The sequence below is a fragment of the Anabrus simplex genome, chromosome 2, assembly GCF_040414725.1.
Source record: "Anabrus simplex isolate iqAnaSimp1 chromosome 2, ASM4041472v1, whole genome shotgun sequence".
Classification (NCBI taxonomy): domain Eukaryota; kingdom Metazoa; phylum Arthropoda; class Insecta; order Orthoptera; family Tettigoniidae; genus Anabrus; species Anabrus simplex.
The window spans coordinates 850,019,889-850,036,818 of NC_090266.1; the positions used below are offsets into that span (position 1 = coordinate 850,019,889).

Genomic DNA, 16,930 nt, shown 5'->3' on the forward strand with positions numbered 1-16,930 from the left:
CTCTGAAGCGGGAGGCAGAACGTCATCACCGTAGTTTTGCCACCCAAGCTTCAGAGGACTATAACGTGCCCTTTACGGAGTGGGAACTCCGCAGCACCTTGGCGCTTTGCAAGGACACTTCTCCCGGGCCAGACAATGTCCATAACCAGATGTTGAAACACCTTAGTGAGGATAATATATTATCTCTCCTTCGAGTGTTCAACCGAATCTGGATAGAGGGTAAGTTTCCGTCTCAGTGGCGAGAGGGCATTGTCATTCCTGTCCTCAAGCCTAACAAAAATCCTAAGTATGCAGGAAGCTATAGATATATTTATCTCACTAACTGCTTGTATAAGCTATTTTAGAGGATGTTAAATCGCCGACTTGTGTGGTGTCTGGAGAAACAAGGACTCTCGTCAGACTTCCAATGTAGTTTTCGAGCCGCTCGCTCGACCACTGGCCACCTGGTACGCCTGGAGAGTTCTATCCAGGATGCATTTCTACGCAAATAGCATTTGGTGGCTGTTTTCTTCGACTTAGAAAAGGCCTATGACACCACATAGCAATATGGTATCCTTTCAGTTCTGCATCAATGGAGATTCCGAGGTAAAATGCTAGTAGTGATTTCGAATTTTTTGTCCCTCCGTCTATTCTGTGTTCGAGTTGGGAGGGCATATTCGCAATACCACGTTCAAGAAAATGGAGTCCCACAGGGATCGGTTCTTAGTGTCACTCTGTTTGCGATTGCCATAAACGGTATTGTCGCTGCTGCTGGTTCAGCAGTAATACGGTCGCTATATGTGGACGATTTTTCACTGTATTAAAGCTCGCATTATATGGCAGTCGCAGAGCGACAATTACTGCAAGCTATTAGGAGAGTGGAACGTTGGACTTTAGAACATGGCTTTCGGTTTTCAGCCGCAAAGACCTCTGTTGTCCATTTTTTTTTTTTGCTAGGGGCTTTACGTCGCGCCGACACAGATAGGTCTTATGGCGACGATGGGATAGGAAAGGCCTAGGAGTTTGAAGGAAGCGGCCGTGGCCTTAATTAAGGTACAGCCCCAGCATTTGCCTGGTGTGAAAATGGGAAACCACGGAAAACCATTTTCATGGCTGCCGATAGTGGGATTCGAACCTACTATCTCCCGGATGCAAGCTCACAGCCGCGCGCCTCTACGCGCACGGCCAACTCGCCCGGTGTTGTCCACTTTTACCGGCAACGCACTCTTCACTCGCGCCCTGAGCTGTATTTAGGAAATGTCGCTCTTCCCGTAGTTGAGACACGAATTTCTTGGACTCCTTTTCGATAGCAAGTTATCGTGGGAGCCACATGTTCGGCAGTTGAAAGTGCAATGCACCAAGCAGTTAAATATCTTGAAGTTTCTTAGCAGCACTAATTGGGGGTCTGACCGCACGGTGTTCCTACGATTTTATAGGGCACAATATATTATGCAGGTTAGACTACGGCAGTGCAGCATATGGATCAGCAAGGCCAAACGTTTTTGCGATACTCAACAACATCCACCTCAGCGGGGTTAGGTTGGCGACGGAAACTTTCCGTACAAGCCCCATTGCTAGCCTGCTCGCTGAATCTGGTGTGCCGCCTTTACGCCTGAGGCGCCAGCAAATGCTTCTGTCCTGTGCTCCAAATTTGCGACAGATGCCACTTCACCCAAGCTATCCTTGCGTATGTCAGACTGGAAACCGTCCGCTGAAAGATGCTCGTCCCCGAGCAACGCGGCCGGTTGGAATACGCTTGGATAGCAGTCACACATTGTTGATGTACTTTCGGTTTCCTGCCTCCGTGTATGATAAGACGACCTGAAATAATCCTGGATCTGCACACTGGCCCAAAGGAATACACGGAACCTTCGATTTATCGGAGGCTCTTTCTGTTCGTTGTTGACTGGTATCCAGGTTCAGTCGTCGTTTACACGAATGGTTCGAGGACAGAAACGAAGGTGGGCTGTGCGTTCGTTGTCGACAATGATAGGTTTCTTTTTGCTCTCCCGGAAACCTGTAGCGTGTACACAGCAGAGCTCTATGCTATCTGTGAAGCTCTGCGGTACGCACTGTCCGATGAGCGCCGACACTTTCTTTTGTGTACTGACGCCTTGTGCTCGCTACAATCTATTGATGCCAGTTTCCCTCGGCACCCTCCAGTGCAGCGGATCCAGGACCTGCTGGCCGGGTGTTCGGATGCCGGCACCAAATTCGCGTTTATACGGCTCCCAAGCCACATGGATGTAGAGGGAAACGAGTTAGCAGATAAGGTTGCCAAGGAGGCAGTTACACTGCCCCCGTTGCCTTACAAGGTTCTAGCAAGTAATATTCGCACTCAGCTAAGACATCTGGTTATGTCACATTGGGAGATGGAGTGGCAGGTCACTCCACTTCCAAATAAACTGAGAGCGATAAAAGGAACAACGAAGCTGTGGAGGACTTCCCTTCGGGCTTCTCGTAGGGAAGCAGTGGTATTATGTCGTCTTCGGATCGGCCACGGTATATTAACGCACTACTCCTTACTGAAGGGAGAACACCCTGCGGTGTTCCTTGCGGAATGTATGGACCTGGTCGTTGGGTGCCGAGTACAATCTCCCTCATCTTGCGAGATGACGAGCAGTCAGCAGACCTCGTCATCCGTTTTATGAGGGATAGTGGGCTTTTTTAATCGTGTGTAACAATGTCCTTTGCCCTCGTGTATTTGTGTTAATTGCGCTTTCTTCCCATTAACGTTAGTTGGTGTTTGCGTATTTTAATGTATTATTTTAACTTCTAACTTGAATTATATATATGTATACATATCTGTACTTCCAGGCAATGCCTTATTCCATTACCACCTGTATTTTCTATAATTTTATTAGAAAATAAGGCATTGCGAATTAGATCCAATGATTGTTTTAAATTCATGATCATTTTTCATCACCATTTATTTTAATCTCCAGTCAATGGATACATTTTAAAATTCTAATCATTATATCACATCATGCCGTCTATCACGTACCATTAGTGGCCGATGACCTTAGATGTCAGGCCCCTTTAAACAACAAGCTTCATCATCATCATCATCATCATCAACATAATTACTAACGGAACGTGCCACTAACGTCGGCTTGGAAATACATACGTGTAATGTACACAGATGGGGCGCGCTCTGACACTGTGAACTGGCCACTCGATTTCCAACTCGGGCCTCGCAGGGCAGTTTGCGTAAATTACGATCATGTTTGCAGACGGATTGTTCCTCATGTGGGCATGTATAATGCGTAGAAGCAAATATACAAAACTTCCGTGTCATCGTCATTTACAATGAACTTCGCGGTCATATATATATTCACATACCGAGTTCAAAAAATGGGTTGTTGGTGGCTCATTGTAAAAGACTGAGGATAAACGTGTCCACGGAGTACAAAACGCAGGAAACAGAGTTGCTAATCACAGTACGAGCACTTCATGAACACCCGCGTCAGGCAGTCCTTTGAAACGCATTGTGTTTCAACGTCAAGATATCCGTCCTGGTTGTGTTTTAAACCTCCTTGTCTGAAGTCATAATATCCAGATATTGCCCATGAGCATCTAACAAAGCCTGCGAAGACGGGAGACAAGAACTGATTATGTATAATGCACATGAGAAATGAAATTAAATCCCTCGTCGATGGTGTGAACTGAAGGTTGTTCAGGATAATATGATCTTCCATACGTTTCAGCACCGCCTAGAACTGAAGAAGATAATTGCACATCGAGAGGCTGAAGGGAAGATGTGCACCCAAGTGGGATGTCCTCCAACGTACATGCCAAGTCGTTAGGTTTGATGCCATCTTATATGCGTTCTGTCCCGCCATATGCCGAGTGAGTCAAGCAGAAAAGGAGACTTCTGCGCTGCGTGTGGGAAGAAGACATCTTGAAAGAACTGCGCCATGATTTGTTTCGTTAGTAGGATGGGCTTCGAAGCCACCTGAACCAGATTTGTGGTTTCAGCATGTGTTGTGATACTTACATTCTTGATAAATCACCAGCATCTTTGGAAACGCGTATCCACTAGGTGCAATAACGGGTTCTATGGTGTAGGAATGAGTCGTCGAATGCTCACTCCGCACCGAGCTTCTTACTGATTTTACTACCTTGAAATGCACAGTTCGCGATGAGTGAAGCTGTTTTCGTATACCACTTGCTTGCGCTGCATGGTATTCATTAAGGATATCTCATAACTACAAAACTCATTGTACCTTTTAGTTACGTCACTTTCTTTGTCCGAGGTCTTAGCTGTTACACATTTTGTTATCGCCGTGAGCCAAAAATGTGTGTCTGTGCGAACAATGCCATCCATCTACCGATTGATGCAGTGAACCTATTGAGTCCATTTTCTCGAGCTTTTCCAGACACCAATTTCGAAGATCGTCGAACATTTACGACCACCGGGCAGCGTGGCACAGACGGTTCAGGCGCTGGCATTCTGAACCCAACTTGCCAGGTTCGATGCTGGCTCAGTCCGGTGGTATTTGAAGGTGCTCAAATACGTCTGTCTCGTGTCGGTAGATTTACTGGCTCGTAAAAGAACTCCTGAGGGACAAAATTTCGGCACCTCGGCGTCTCCGAAGACCGTAAAGTTAGGTAGTGGGATGTAAAGACATTATTATTATTATTATTATTATTATTATTATTATTATTATTATTATTATTATCGCGCTGGAAACGGGTCCTGGCCGGATAATGACTACGAATGCAGTCCGGCCGCGGGTTTAGTACTGCCAGGGCACCCAAGACACCACGCTGGGTCACCTCAATAATTTGATCCGTATTAAAATGCTTATAGAAAAGATGGCAAGGATTTAGGGACCCAACTGGCCGGGTGGAATACCTGGACCTAGCCCGGGAAGTACGAAATCGATTGCTGGAAAGAAATATTGAAAATTGAAATGAACTTTGCCGTAATCTCTCAGAAAACGAGTTAGATCGCGAATTTTGGCGGATTATATATAAAACGTAAAGCATTCAATTATAAATTTCATTATAATACCGTAGCGACGCACGGGTACCTTGCTAGTCTACAATATACTGATACAGGAATAACTAATGTCGCTCCGGTAGCTTTATGATTTACCTTGGATGATGCCTATTTCGACTACGAAAGACATGCGATAATTAGTGTTCACTGGGCGAGTTGGCCGGGCGTTAAGAGGCGCGGCTGTGAAGGTGCATCCGGGAGATAGTGGGTTCGAATTCCACTGTCGGTAGCCCTGAAGATGGTTTTCCGTGGTTTCAATTTTCACACCAGGCAAATGGTGGGGCAGTACCTTAATTAAGGCCACGGCCTCTTCCTTCCAACTCCTAGGCCTTTCTTGCCCCAACGTCGCCTTCAGACCTATCTGTGTCAGCGCGAAGTAAAGCAACTAGCAAAAAAAAAAAAAAAATTATTGTTCATTCTGAAACATCTCTCAACGAAATATTTAAATCACTTAAGGGACTGTAATTTTTGACATGATAATAATAATAATAATAATAATAATAATAATAATAATAATAATAATAATAATAATTGTACCGGGCGGTACACCTCCGCTCCGCTAATTCAAACATTGCGCCAGTTGAAACTCCTCTACTGGAGGAAGCCGGAACTTTAACTACAGTGTTAATTCTCAAGTTTCTCAGAAGATGTCCCTACTTGTAAATTTTGAAGTGTTCTGAACTGTGTCGTTTTCGATGTATTTTTGTTTTGCCTGTAGTAAGAAGTGTGAACATTCTCTTCTAGATGGCACTACTGAAGGACTACAATTATGCACCCTAGTGCGAAGTGAAAGAACTGTGTTTTTGGAGAAATTTTGTGTTCATAAGTTTGTTCTTTGTTAAATTTCTTTCAGTCATTGTTTAGGTTGGCTGTATAACCCTTCACTTTCCGCCAGTTTTGAATTCGACCAATGAGTAATTTTTATAATTAATTTCCCACCAATCCGGGGTTTCTTCTTCAGTTTTGACATGTAATCTTTTGGCCGTCCAATAAAATGATTGTGGGCGGGTGTTATCATTCCTGAAAGGTCTCGAATGTTCCGCGAGGGTTTATAAACTGCTGATTTTCGGGTCTCTACGCCACTTCAGTAACATCTTTCAGTGTGTAAATTATGTAGCAGGGGGCGGATAGCGCCTCTTTCTTCGGGCAGCGGTTCATCAATAAGGTAATGGCCTTTTAATAACTTCTTTTCTTGCTAGCTCAGCAGTTTAACTCTCGGGCAGGTTCGATACCTTTTACCATGTAACCTTCCTCTAAAATGTAAAAGACTCTTGGTATAAATTCTGTCTTTTTAATTTACAAATTGGGATAGAGAGTGCCTAACCCTCTCGAGCTCCCATGCATTTTGTTTTGAGGTGACTACGTTTTCTTAACAGTTTCCCTTCTACTCGTAATGTCATAAAGTTTCCTATCGTGTCACCTCCGTAGAATGGGATTAGCCCTTGCATAAGTGGCCTAGGGCCAAATTAGGTTTTAATAAAGTATATTCGGAGTGCCAGTTTCGCCTCCACTCAAGTTTGTATTTTGGGGCCTTGTAATTTTCCTGTTTATTTACTAAATCGGCCTTAGTAAGTTAGGTATTTTTACCCCTGTGTTTATGTCCTTAGAGGACAACTTGAAGGTGGAGTTTGGTGTGGCCTTTGATAGGCTGGAACTTTGAGAGCGGGTTGCTCTTCCAAAGAAAATTGTTTCTGTGTGCCTCGAGGAGGCTTTTGCTATGTAATTGGGAGCAAGTGCTTTTGAGCATGATTGGGGTCTTTTGCCCCTTGGTTGAATCTTTTGTACGGATAAAGTTGGGCTTACTGCTCAAGAATTGTGTGTCTGGCTCTCGGAGCCCAAATCCTGTAACACTGTAATTGTACATTCTCGATTTGTTGTTCGGCTACTGAGTACCTGTTATATTTGTTATTTCTTGATCTTGAAAAGAAAATATAACCTTGTTAAATTTTAAATTAACTTTAATTTCGTAGATTGAGACCTATTCATCCCAGCACCTTCCTTCACCTCTAACTACCACGGATAACTCCGTAACAATAATAATAATAATAATAATAATAATAATAATAATAATAATAATAATAATAATAATAATAATAATATTTATATTTTTAAGTCACACTAACTACTTTTGAAGGTCTACGGAGAAGAGGAGGTGCCTAAATTTTTTCCCGCAGGAGTTCTATTTCGTGCTGGTACATACACGAAGATGACGTGTATTTACCACCTTCAAATACCACCGGACTGAACCAGGATCGAACCTGCCAAGTTGGGGAGAGAGAACCAGCGCCTCAACCACTCAACCCGGCTATTGACAAATATCAGACGTGGTCTATCATGAACGGAACCTGAAATATTTATAACTGACAATGGGATTTATGTTTTGCGTATTTGTTACTTACACAGGCTCCAAGTTCATATGAGCAACAACTTTCTTGCAATCGCAAAACCGAGTAGAGCAGGCGTTGACTTAACAATGGCTTTGCAGCTCTACATTCGGGAGGTGGAGGGGCTGGTTCCACCGTCGGCCGTCCTAAGAGTGGTTTTCCCTGATTTTCCATTCTCCTCAATAAGACGAATGGCGAGGCACTTCGTTTTATAGTCCACGACCACTCCTGTCTCAACTTCTCCTCACCTCAAATCACCGCAACACATCTCCTGGCCTGAGAGAAGGCATCATCCGCCAGGAGGATCACAGTATCTCGTCAGGGTACTAGATGAAAGCTTTTAGTAGTAGTAGTAGTAGTAGTAGTAGTAGTAGTAGTCGTAGTATAGGACGTGCGAACTCCCCTTTCTAGGTTCGAATTACAGGACTTCGTGGCATCAAGATGAGCATCTCGTCTTAAACCCCCAGTCAAGTCAGAAATTGAGCTTGCGTGCTCGGGAAATTCCACATAAACATGGGACGGTATCGTTGAAAAAGATAACTATTATACAGATATCTTCACAAAATATTTACCTGTTGTTGTACTGGAAAAGAATAATTGGTTAAATACTTGCAAATTAAACGGATGTCCCACAGCCTTTAACTCAAAAGTGTGTGTATTCTCCACTAGAGTGGCGTGTACGTTGTTAGAATACTTGATTCATTATGCATTTGGTTTTGCATATCCTCTCGTTGTGCCCCCGTTGCCTTCCACACTAACATAGTAAATAGGTTGCGGGCTTACTTTTATAGTTACTAGCTTGTCGCCAAGGCGGCTGCGGTCATGATATCAAACGCCACGTTAGCTAAAACCTGGCTGCCTTTATTTAACTCCTTAAAAAGTTAACGTTTTTGTAAAGACATCTTGTGCAACATACATTTTATTTTATGTGAATTGAGAAGTCTAAAGATATCCACTTGATTGTACTTAACGAATTGCTTTCTTGTTTCAACTTCTATGTGTGATATTTCGTTTAAACTGCAAATTGTGGTTAACTAATAGGAAATGTTTCCCATTTTGACATTTTCAACGTTGAAATGTAGGTGCAAACCCTGCATATAGCTATGACAAACATTATATCTATAGGCTCACACAATACCATATGCTTATTCTTTCTTTGAGCACCTGTACATTGGAAAAGACACGCTATTTATGAAGTATTACATGGTTGTGCATTGGAAGTGGAATCCACTTTCGGCGAGCTCTGTCGTGTGGTATTGGTGGGTACTAATAGCCCACAGACGAGCACAGACCCTTAGGAAGATGATGAAAATGAGCTGTAACAAAACCCATACTTGCCTCTGTGCTGTTGCGGCATTTAGGTATAGTAAAGACAGACTGTTCCAAGTAATGTTAGTACGTACCTGTGAAGTCACCGATGATGCAGATGCCGATGCTGCGGTTGTTGTACCCTGGTGCATGAGCACCTAGACGGTCCCAACCTCGGCCTTCATACGCCAGTCCATCTTCACCGATCACGAAACTGTAGCCAATGTCATTCCACGCATTGTTGTCCATATGCCAACTCTGGTACGTGCGAACTATCTGAGAGCAATCCTGCTCCGTGAAGCAGTAGTTCTTGGTGCCTCCATGATGGACTACTACATAAGGCGTAGGAGATTCTCCCAGAGGGTCTGTTGCGACAGGCGGCCTACCTCCCCATTCAGCTCTGCTTATTATCTTGAGGTTCGATCTGCCATCTAGAGGGACTGGAAGAGTTCCAGTGTCGTGAGAATGAAAACAAGTGATTTCAGTAGGAAAGTAAATTTAAGAGGAGCCATCAGTTTTGAAAATACACTGACTAACAGAGCAAATGCAACACCAAGAAGGAGTGGTTCGAAAGGGATGAAAGTTGGGGAAAAAACAGAGACGGCACGGACGAATAATTGATGTTTATTTCAAACCGATATGCAGGTTACACAATGCGCACGGCATCGACTCAGTAGGATGTAGGACCACCGCGAGCGGCGATGCACGCAGAAACACGTCGAGGTACAGAGTCAATAAGAGTGCGGATGGTGTCCTGAGGGATGGTTCTCCATTCTTTGTCAACCATTTGCCACAGTTGGTCGTCCGTACGAGGCTGGGGCAGAGTTTGCAAACGGCGTCCAATGAGATCCCACACGTGTTCGATTGGTGAGAGATCCGGAGAGTACGCTGGCCACGGAAGCATCTGTACACCTCGTAGAGCCTGTTGGGAGATGCGAGCAGTGTGTGGGCGGGCATTATCCTGCTGAAACAGAGCATTGGGCAGCCCCTGAAGGTACGGGAGTGCCACCGGCCGCAGCACATGCTTCACGTAGCGGTGGGCTTTTAACGTGCCTTGAATACGCACTAGAGGTGACGTGGAATCATACGCAATAGCGCCCCAAACCATGATGCCGCGTTGTCTAGCGGTAGGGCGCTCCACAGTTACTGCCGGATTTGACCTTTCTCCACACCGACGCCACACTCGTCTGCGGTGACTATCACTGACAGAACAGAAGCGTGACTCATCGGAGAACACGACGTTCCGCCATTCCCTCATCCAAGTCGCTCTAGCCCGGCACCATGCCAGGCGTGCACGTCTATGCTGTGGAGTCAATGGTAGTCTTCTGAGCGGACGCCGGGAGTGCAGGCCTCCTTCAACCAATCGACGGGAAATTGTTCTGGTCGATATTGGAACAGCCAGGGTGTCTTGCACATGCTGAAGAATGGCGGTTGACGTGGCGTTTGGGGCTGCCACCGCTTGGCGACGGATGCGCCGATCCTCGCGTGCTGACGTCACTCGGGCTGCGCCTGGACCCCTCGCACGTGCCACATGTCCCTGCGCCAACCATCTTCGCCACAGGCGCTGCACCGTGGACACATCCCTATGGGTATCGGCTGCGATTTGACGAAGCGACCAACCTGCCCTTCTCAGCCCGATCACCATACCCCTCGTAAAGTCGTCTGTCTGCTGGAAATGCCTCCGTTGACGGCGGCCTGGCATTCTTAGCTATACACGTGTCCTGTGGCACACGACAACACGTTCTACAATGACTGTCGGCTGAGAAATCACGGTACGAAGTGGGCCATTCGCCAACGCCGTGTCCCATTTATCGTTCGCTACGTGCGCAATACAGCGGCGCATTTCACATCATGAGCATACCTGAGTGACGTCAGTCTACCCTGCAATTGGCATAAAGTTCTGACCACTCCTTCTTGGTGTTGCATTTGCTCTGTCAGTCAGTGTATTTCTTTCCTATTTACTATTCTCATTGAAACCCAGATAGTGATTCATTTAGCCTTTTGAATTTCCTAAGAAAATATACACAGATGCACTTACATTAGCTAACTTCAGTCCACTATTGGACCAACAATATCCAGAACAGAATAATACTCGTATAGCCTCAGCCACCCTGAGCAGGCATTTTATTGAATGCCATTTAGGCAGCCTGCAGGTCAATTTCAACATTCCGTTTTACTTAACAATATGACAGAGTAACAGATCTCTGGGTGATCCATAGCTTTGATTTAATTAATTTTGTCAGGAGAACACCGGATGTGAAACCAGAGATCTTTTAGATGCAGACATCGTACGATACGGAGAACCGAATGAAATATTTCCGTCCTTCAAAAATACGACTACCTCTGCCTGGTTTGAACTCTGATCTTGGGATCCGGAAGCCGACACTGCACCACTGCTCAGCAGAGGGAGCTATCAATAACACCTAATAATAATGCTGTTGGTTTACGTTCCACTAAGTACTTTTATAGTTCTTGGAGAGGCCAAGGTGTCGAAATTTTGATACGTAGAAATTCTGTTACGGGTCAGTAAATCTACCGACACGAGGCTGGAGTATTTGAGAACCTTAAAATATAACTGAACTGAATCAGAATCGAACCCTCCAACTAGAGCTTGAAGACCTACTTAGCCTGCTAATAAATATATGGTTAACTAGATGAATACAAACAGTAAATAAACTATAATAATTTATGTGAAAATTTTCTTTAATTATTTCATTGAAGTGAATAACGAGTTTTGTTGGACGAAACACTCCTGCCTTCATAGCTAAACGATTTAGAGACGATCTTCTACCGGACTGAAAGCTACCTCGTTCACAGATACGAAGATCGAATCCCATTTTTTTTTTTTAAGTTTGCCAGATGGATAATCGATTGAAACGTGCGAATAGATGAACTGTTATGAAAAATAGAAATACGTCTTTTCCCAAACGTATCTTTAAATGTTGAAACGAAATGAGTGAATTGTCTGTCTTAATAACATGACTTTTCATTCGGTTATTTCGAAAGCATTCTGTATTCAATTGTCTCATTAATTCGATGCAGTTCCGAATGAATAATCGAAAAAATTATCGAATGGAAAATTCAGTAGTAGGTAGCCTCATTGATTCGAATGGAGTTTCGAATGAATAACCGAAAAAATAATTGGATGGTAAATAAAATTGTATAAGCGATTATTTTTTTCGATCATCCCATTACTAGTGTCTATTTACACCGAGTAAGCTGGCTACGCAGTACGGGCCGCGATGCTTTAAATTAGGTCTACATTTGGGAGATGGTGTATTCAAAACCAACCATCCACAGTCCCGAAGATGGTTTTCCATTGTTTCTTACTTTCACACCAGGTAAATACTGGGGCTGTACGTTAATTAAAGCCATGACTGCTCCCTTCCCAGTTCTAACCCCAGCGTTGGTGCAACGTTAATTATCGAGTGCTTGAGGATGCACTAGAGTTGCTACAGAGCAAATTAATATGATCTTGTTAAATGTCATTGAACTCAAAGAATCTCAGGAAATGGTAACCGATGCAAAATACTTCAGAAATATTGGTGCACGGAAACACGCCTACTCACCTGAGCAAGAGTAGCATAGGCAAAGGAGAACAACTGTTGCAATCTGCACAACCTTCATGGTCTTCAGCACTTGTGACACAGTCGTGTGGAGAGCCTCACCAGTATGATCGTAATCTACTTCTTGCTGATAATTTTATCTACATTTATCAACTGTACATATATAAAGCACTTGATGAAGTTAAGTTTAAGAATCTTTGAAATCATTCACGTCAGAAATACGAACACTTTACAACAAGAAGATTAGAGTTATTAATCTTCGGTGACAAAATGAAATGGCGTGAGGCTTTTAGTGCCGGGAGTGTCCGAGGGCAAGTTCGGCTCTCCAGATGCAGGTCTTTTGATTTGAGTCCGTAGGTGACCAGCGCGTTGTGATGATCATGAAATGATGATGAAGACGACACATACATCCAGCCCCCGTGCCAGCGGAATTAACTAATTATGGTTAAAATTCCCGACCCCGCCGGGACTGGAATCCGGGACCCCTGTGTCAAAAGGCCAGCACGTTAACCATTTAGCCATGGAGCCGGTCATTAATCTTCGGTGTTCACATAGTAATTTTTTTTGCTAGTGGCCTTACGTCGCACCGACACAGATAGGTTTTATGGCGACGATTGGATAGGAAAGGCCTAGGAGTTGGAAGGAAGTGGCCGTCGCCTTAATTAAGGTACATTCCCAGCATTTGCTCGGTGTGAGAATGGGAAACCACTGAAAACCATTTTCACGGCTGCCGACAATGGGATTCGAACCCCCTATCCCCGGTTGCAAGCCCAAAGCCGCGCGCCCCTAACCGCACGGCCAACTCTCCCGGTCGCATAGTAATTGAGGCGTGTTTCATAAGTTAACAACATAGTCCAAACAAATAAAATAAAAATGAGGTTACATGAGATGCTGCAGTTACCACCTGCTAAGTATCATTTGTGGTACCCATTTTGTTCAAAATGAGCCATAGTTCTCTGTTAGTCATTATTGAATTTTCCTCAGCTTCACAAAATACGTAACAACGCTTTTAGAGTACACCGTGGAAATTCCAAGACTTGGAAGAACTACTTGTGGAATATATAATGTTTTCACTCACCCGAAAAGGTCGGGGTTTGGACATTGGCTGGTATATGAAACGACTCGATTGAATGAAATTCATGTTATTGAATTTACGTCTCACTAACTGCCTTTTACAGTCTTTGAATTTGCCGAAATTGTAGAATTTTGTCATGCCGGAGCTCTTCTACATGCCAATAAATCTACCGACACAAGGCTGAAATATCTGATCACTTTAAAATACCACTGGACTAAGCCAGGATCGAATCAACAAACTTGGGCTCAGAACCAGGCGCGGGTCTAGAATAATAATAATTATTATTATTATTATTATTATTTTGCTAATTGCTTTATGTCGCACAGACACAGATAAGTCTTTTGGCGACGATGGGAGAGGGAAGGCCTAGGGATGGGAAGTAAGCAGCCAGGGCCTTCATTAAGATAGAGCCGCAGCATTTGCCTGGTGTGAAAATGAGAAACCACAGGAAATCATCTTCATGGCTGCCGACAGTGTGATTCGAACCCACTATCTCCGGGATGCAAGCTCACAGCTGCGTGATTCTAACCGCACGCCCTACTCACCCGGTGGTCTAGAAATTAATAATACGGCGGGGTTAGGGAGGTTGGGACGAATTTAGAAATTTAAATATAAGACTATGTTAATATAATAACAATAATGATCTATAAATACAATATTACATTTTGCATTGAGTTTTGCTATTTTATGTCCATTTCAGTGCAATAATACTTAGATTTTTCATTTAACCTGGCAATATTAGGGATATGTTCCCTTTCTTGCACAACCAGTCCTAACATAGAACAGTCTTAATAATAATAATAATAACTATAACTACTATTAAATCCTGAAAATAATAATGATAACAATAAGATGAAGAAAGGAAATATATTAAGAATAATAAAAGTAATAGTATGAATAAAATAATCAAACCTAGCAATATTAAGATAGAATCACACCGGGAGAGTTGGCCATGCGGTTAGGGGCGCGTAGCTGTGAGCTTTCATCCGGGAGTTAGTATGTTCGAACCCCGAGATAGTAGGTTTGAACCCCACTGTCGGGAACCCTGAAGGTGGTTTTCCATGGTTTCCCTTTTTCACACCAGGCCTTAGCTTAATTAAGGCCACGGCCGCTTCCTTCCCACTCCCAGGCCTTTCATATCCCATCGTCGCCATAATACCTATCTTTGTCGGTACGACGTAAAGAAAATTGTACAAAAAGAGGGAATCACACCACATACCGTATACAAAACATGCATTGTACGTACATAACAAACATATGAATATATATATTTTTTTTAAAATCAAAGTTTCAGGTCACAGGCTGTTACGCCCGAGAAGGCATGTGATACGGTGGTACATTAATAACTGCTGTACTCGCCATGATGCTGAATGCACTCTGTCGTACAAGTGCCGCATGTCATTTTCTGGGATAAAGTTCCACGTCTGTTGCACTTGGTCCGTCAAATCAGCAGAGGTATTGGATCAGCTGGTATTGTATAACGTTGGATAGTCGTACCATAATATCCCATACATGCTCAATGGGCGAGGGATGTGCTGATCTCGCAGGTGAAGGAACTTTGGGTAACAGCAGCGGTATTAGGACGGGCGTTATCCTGTTGGAAAACACCCCCTTAGATACCACGAATGGATGGCAACACAATCTGTTCAATCACCGGTCTGCCGTACAAATCCGCTGTCAGGCTTCTTGGGATAGCGATGAAAGTGCTTCCGCTATCAAAGGAATTCGCTCTCCAGACCATCCTTTTGTAGATCCAGTGTGTCGACTCTGCAGGTAACTTTGTTCCAAGCGCTGACCTGGCCTTTCCCTTACCAATCTGCGGCCATCACTGTCACCAAGGCAGAAATTATTCTCATCTGAGAACACAACAGATCTCTACTCAGCCCTCCAATGAACTTTAGCTTGATACCACTGAAGTCGCAGATGGCAGTGATTCCGAGTTAGTGGCATGGACGCAACAGGACGTCTGGCTCGGAGCTGTTCATCAAGTAATCCATTTGTTACAATTTTCTGTGTTAATCGGGTGCCAACTGAAGCTCTAATGGCTGCAGCAGATGCAGTACGATCGACTACAGCCATGCAGCGAATACGGCTGTCTTCTCTCGCCGCACTTGTCCGTGCCTTCATGAAATGGTACCTTCCCGTGACCATTGTTGCCAACAACGGTGCACTGTGGATACCTCCCTGTCAAGTCTTGCTGCAAATGTCGTGGAAAGAATAACCACCTTCTCGTAGCCCTATTATACGACCCCGGTCAAACTCAGTAAGCTGCTGATACTGTCTTCTTGGTATCCTTAAATGCATGCTTGACTCACAAGTACCTCACAACGTCAACACCGGACCATGATAAATACTCAGGAAATGCACAGCGCGTATTTAAAGCAAACTTGCTTTGCAAGGTCATATTGGCACTACTAGCACAACTCATCGAATAGCGCGCTAATGTTAATAGATGTCATCTTTCAGATGTGCCAACACGCCTCCCGAATTTTGTCAATCTAGCAAAACTTCTTCTTAGTGTTGGCATTTCATTTTCCACCAGTGTATTAAGAACATATTGCCGGCGGCTGGTGTTCTAGGAACTGATCCACTGAAATGCACTTGAGGAGAAAATTGAACTCTTTAGTTTGGATATAAAGATGTCTCTGTCAACAGTGTCGAAAGATTTACCAAAGTCCAATAATGCCAGATCCGTCAGTTGCTTGTTGTACACAGCTTGACTTATGTCATCACTCATCAGTCAAGTGTATTAGCGCACTGCCAGTACTGTTTTGGTCTAAAGCCGGACTGATGGATATCGAAGAGATTGTGTTGAGTAAGATAGTTGGTAATCTACTTCGGAACCATGAATTCTAAAACTTTTGACAGTAAACATAAGATGCTAATCAGTCGATAGTCCCCGACATCGTTTGCCAATCTTATTTTCGAAAGCGGACGAACAATGGTAATTTTCCATATCTCTGGATAAGTCTCCTGTTGGAGTGAGTAATTAAATATATTCACCAATGTATAAACGATGTGATGGACAATTTCCATTGGCATTTCCTTGCCTATATTATCTGCGCTCCTAGCTTTGGTCTTGATGCGTGTTATTGAGCCCATCACTTCTTCCGGTGTGACATGGCTAAAGTAAAATGTATCCCTGTGTGGAGATGGCGAATTATAAAATGAACTAAATATTTTCGCTTTCACGACTGGATTAATTCACGTAGTCGAGGAGACGAAATAGCCATTCAACTCACCTACGCTAACACTTAGTTAGCTGCCTCTGTGGATCCGTGGTAGAGTGTCGGCCTCCGAATCCCAAAATAGCGGGTTCAAACCTGGCAGACGTAGTCGGATTTGTGAAGTGCGGAAAAAAAGTCCATTCGACACTCCATGTCGTACGATGTCGGCATGTAAAATATCTCTGGTGATACATTTGGTATTTACCCGACAAAATTAATTAAATCTCAGCCATAGACGCCCAAGAGAGATCCGGTTTACTCTGCCATCTAGCGCACCTAGAGTAAAACGGAACGTCGAAATTGACGAGCAGACAGCCAGATGGCGTCAAATCGAAATGTCTGCACACGGTAGCTGAGGCCATACGATTATTATTATTATTATTATT

General features: G+C 43.9%; 1 protein-coding gene across 1 annotated transcript in view; it reads right to left on the minus strand.

Moving 5' to 3' along the window:
* The window catches only part of LOC136863714 (uncharacterized), a 252,551-nt gene that overhangs the window by 56,183 nt on the left and 179,438 nt on the right, over positions 1-16,930 (minus strand). Inside the window, exons 10-11 of the mRNA XM_068226054.1 lie at positions 12,246-12,369; positions 8,772-9,116 (exon numbers count right to left, since the gene is read on the minus strand). Of these exons, the coding sequence (XP_068082155.1) occupies positions 8,772-9,116; positions 12,246-12,369 (469 nt within the window). The remainder of the gene's footprint in view (positions 1-8,771; positions 9,117-12,245; positions 12,370-16,930) is intronic.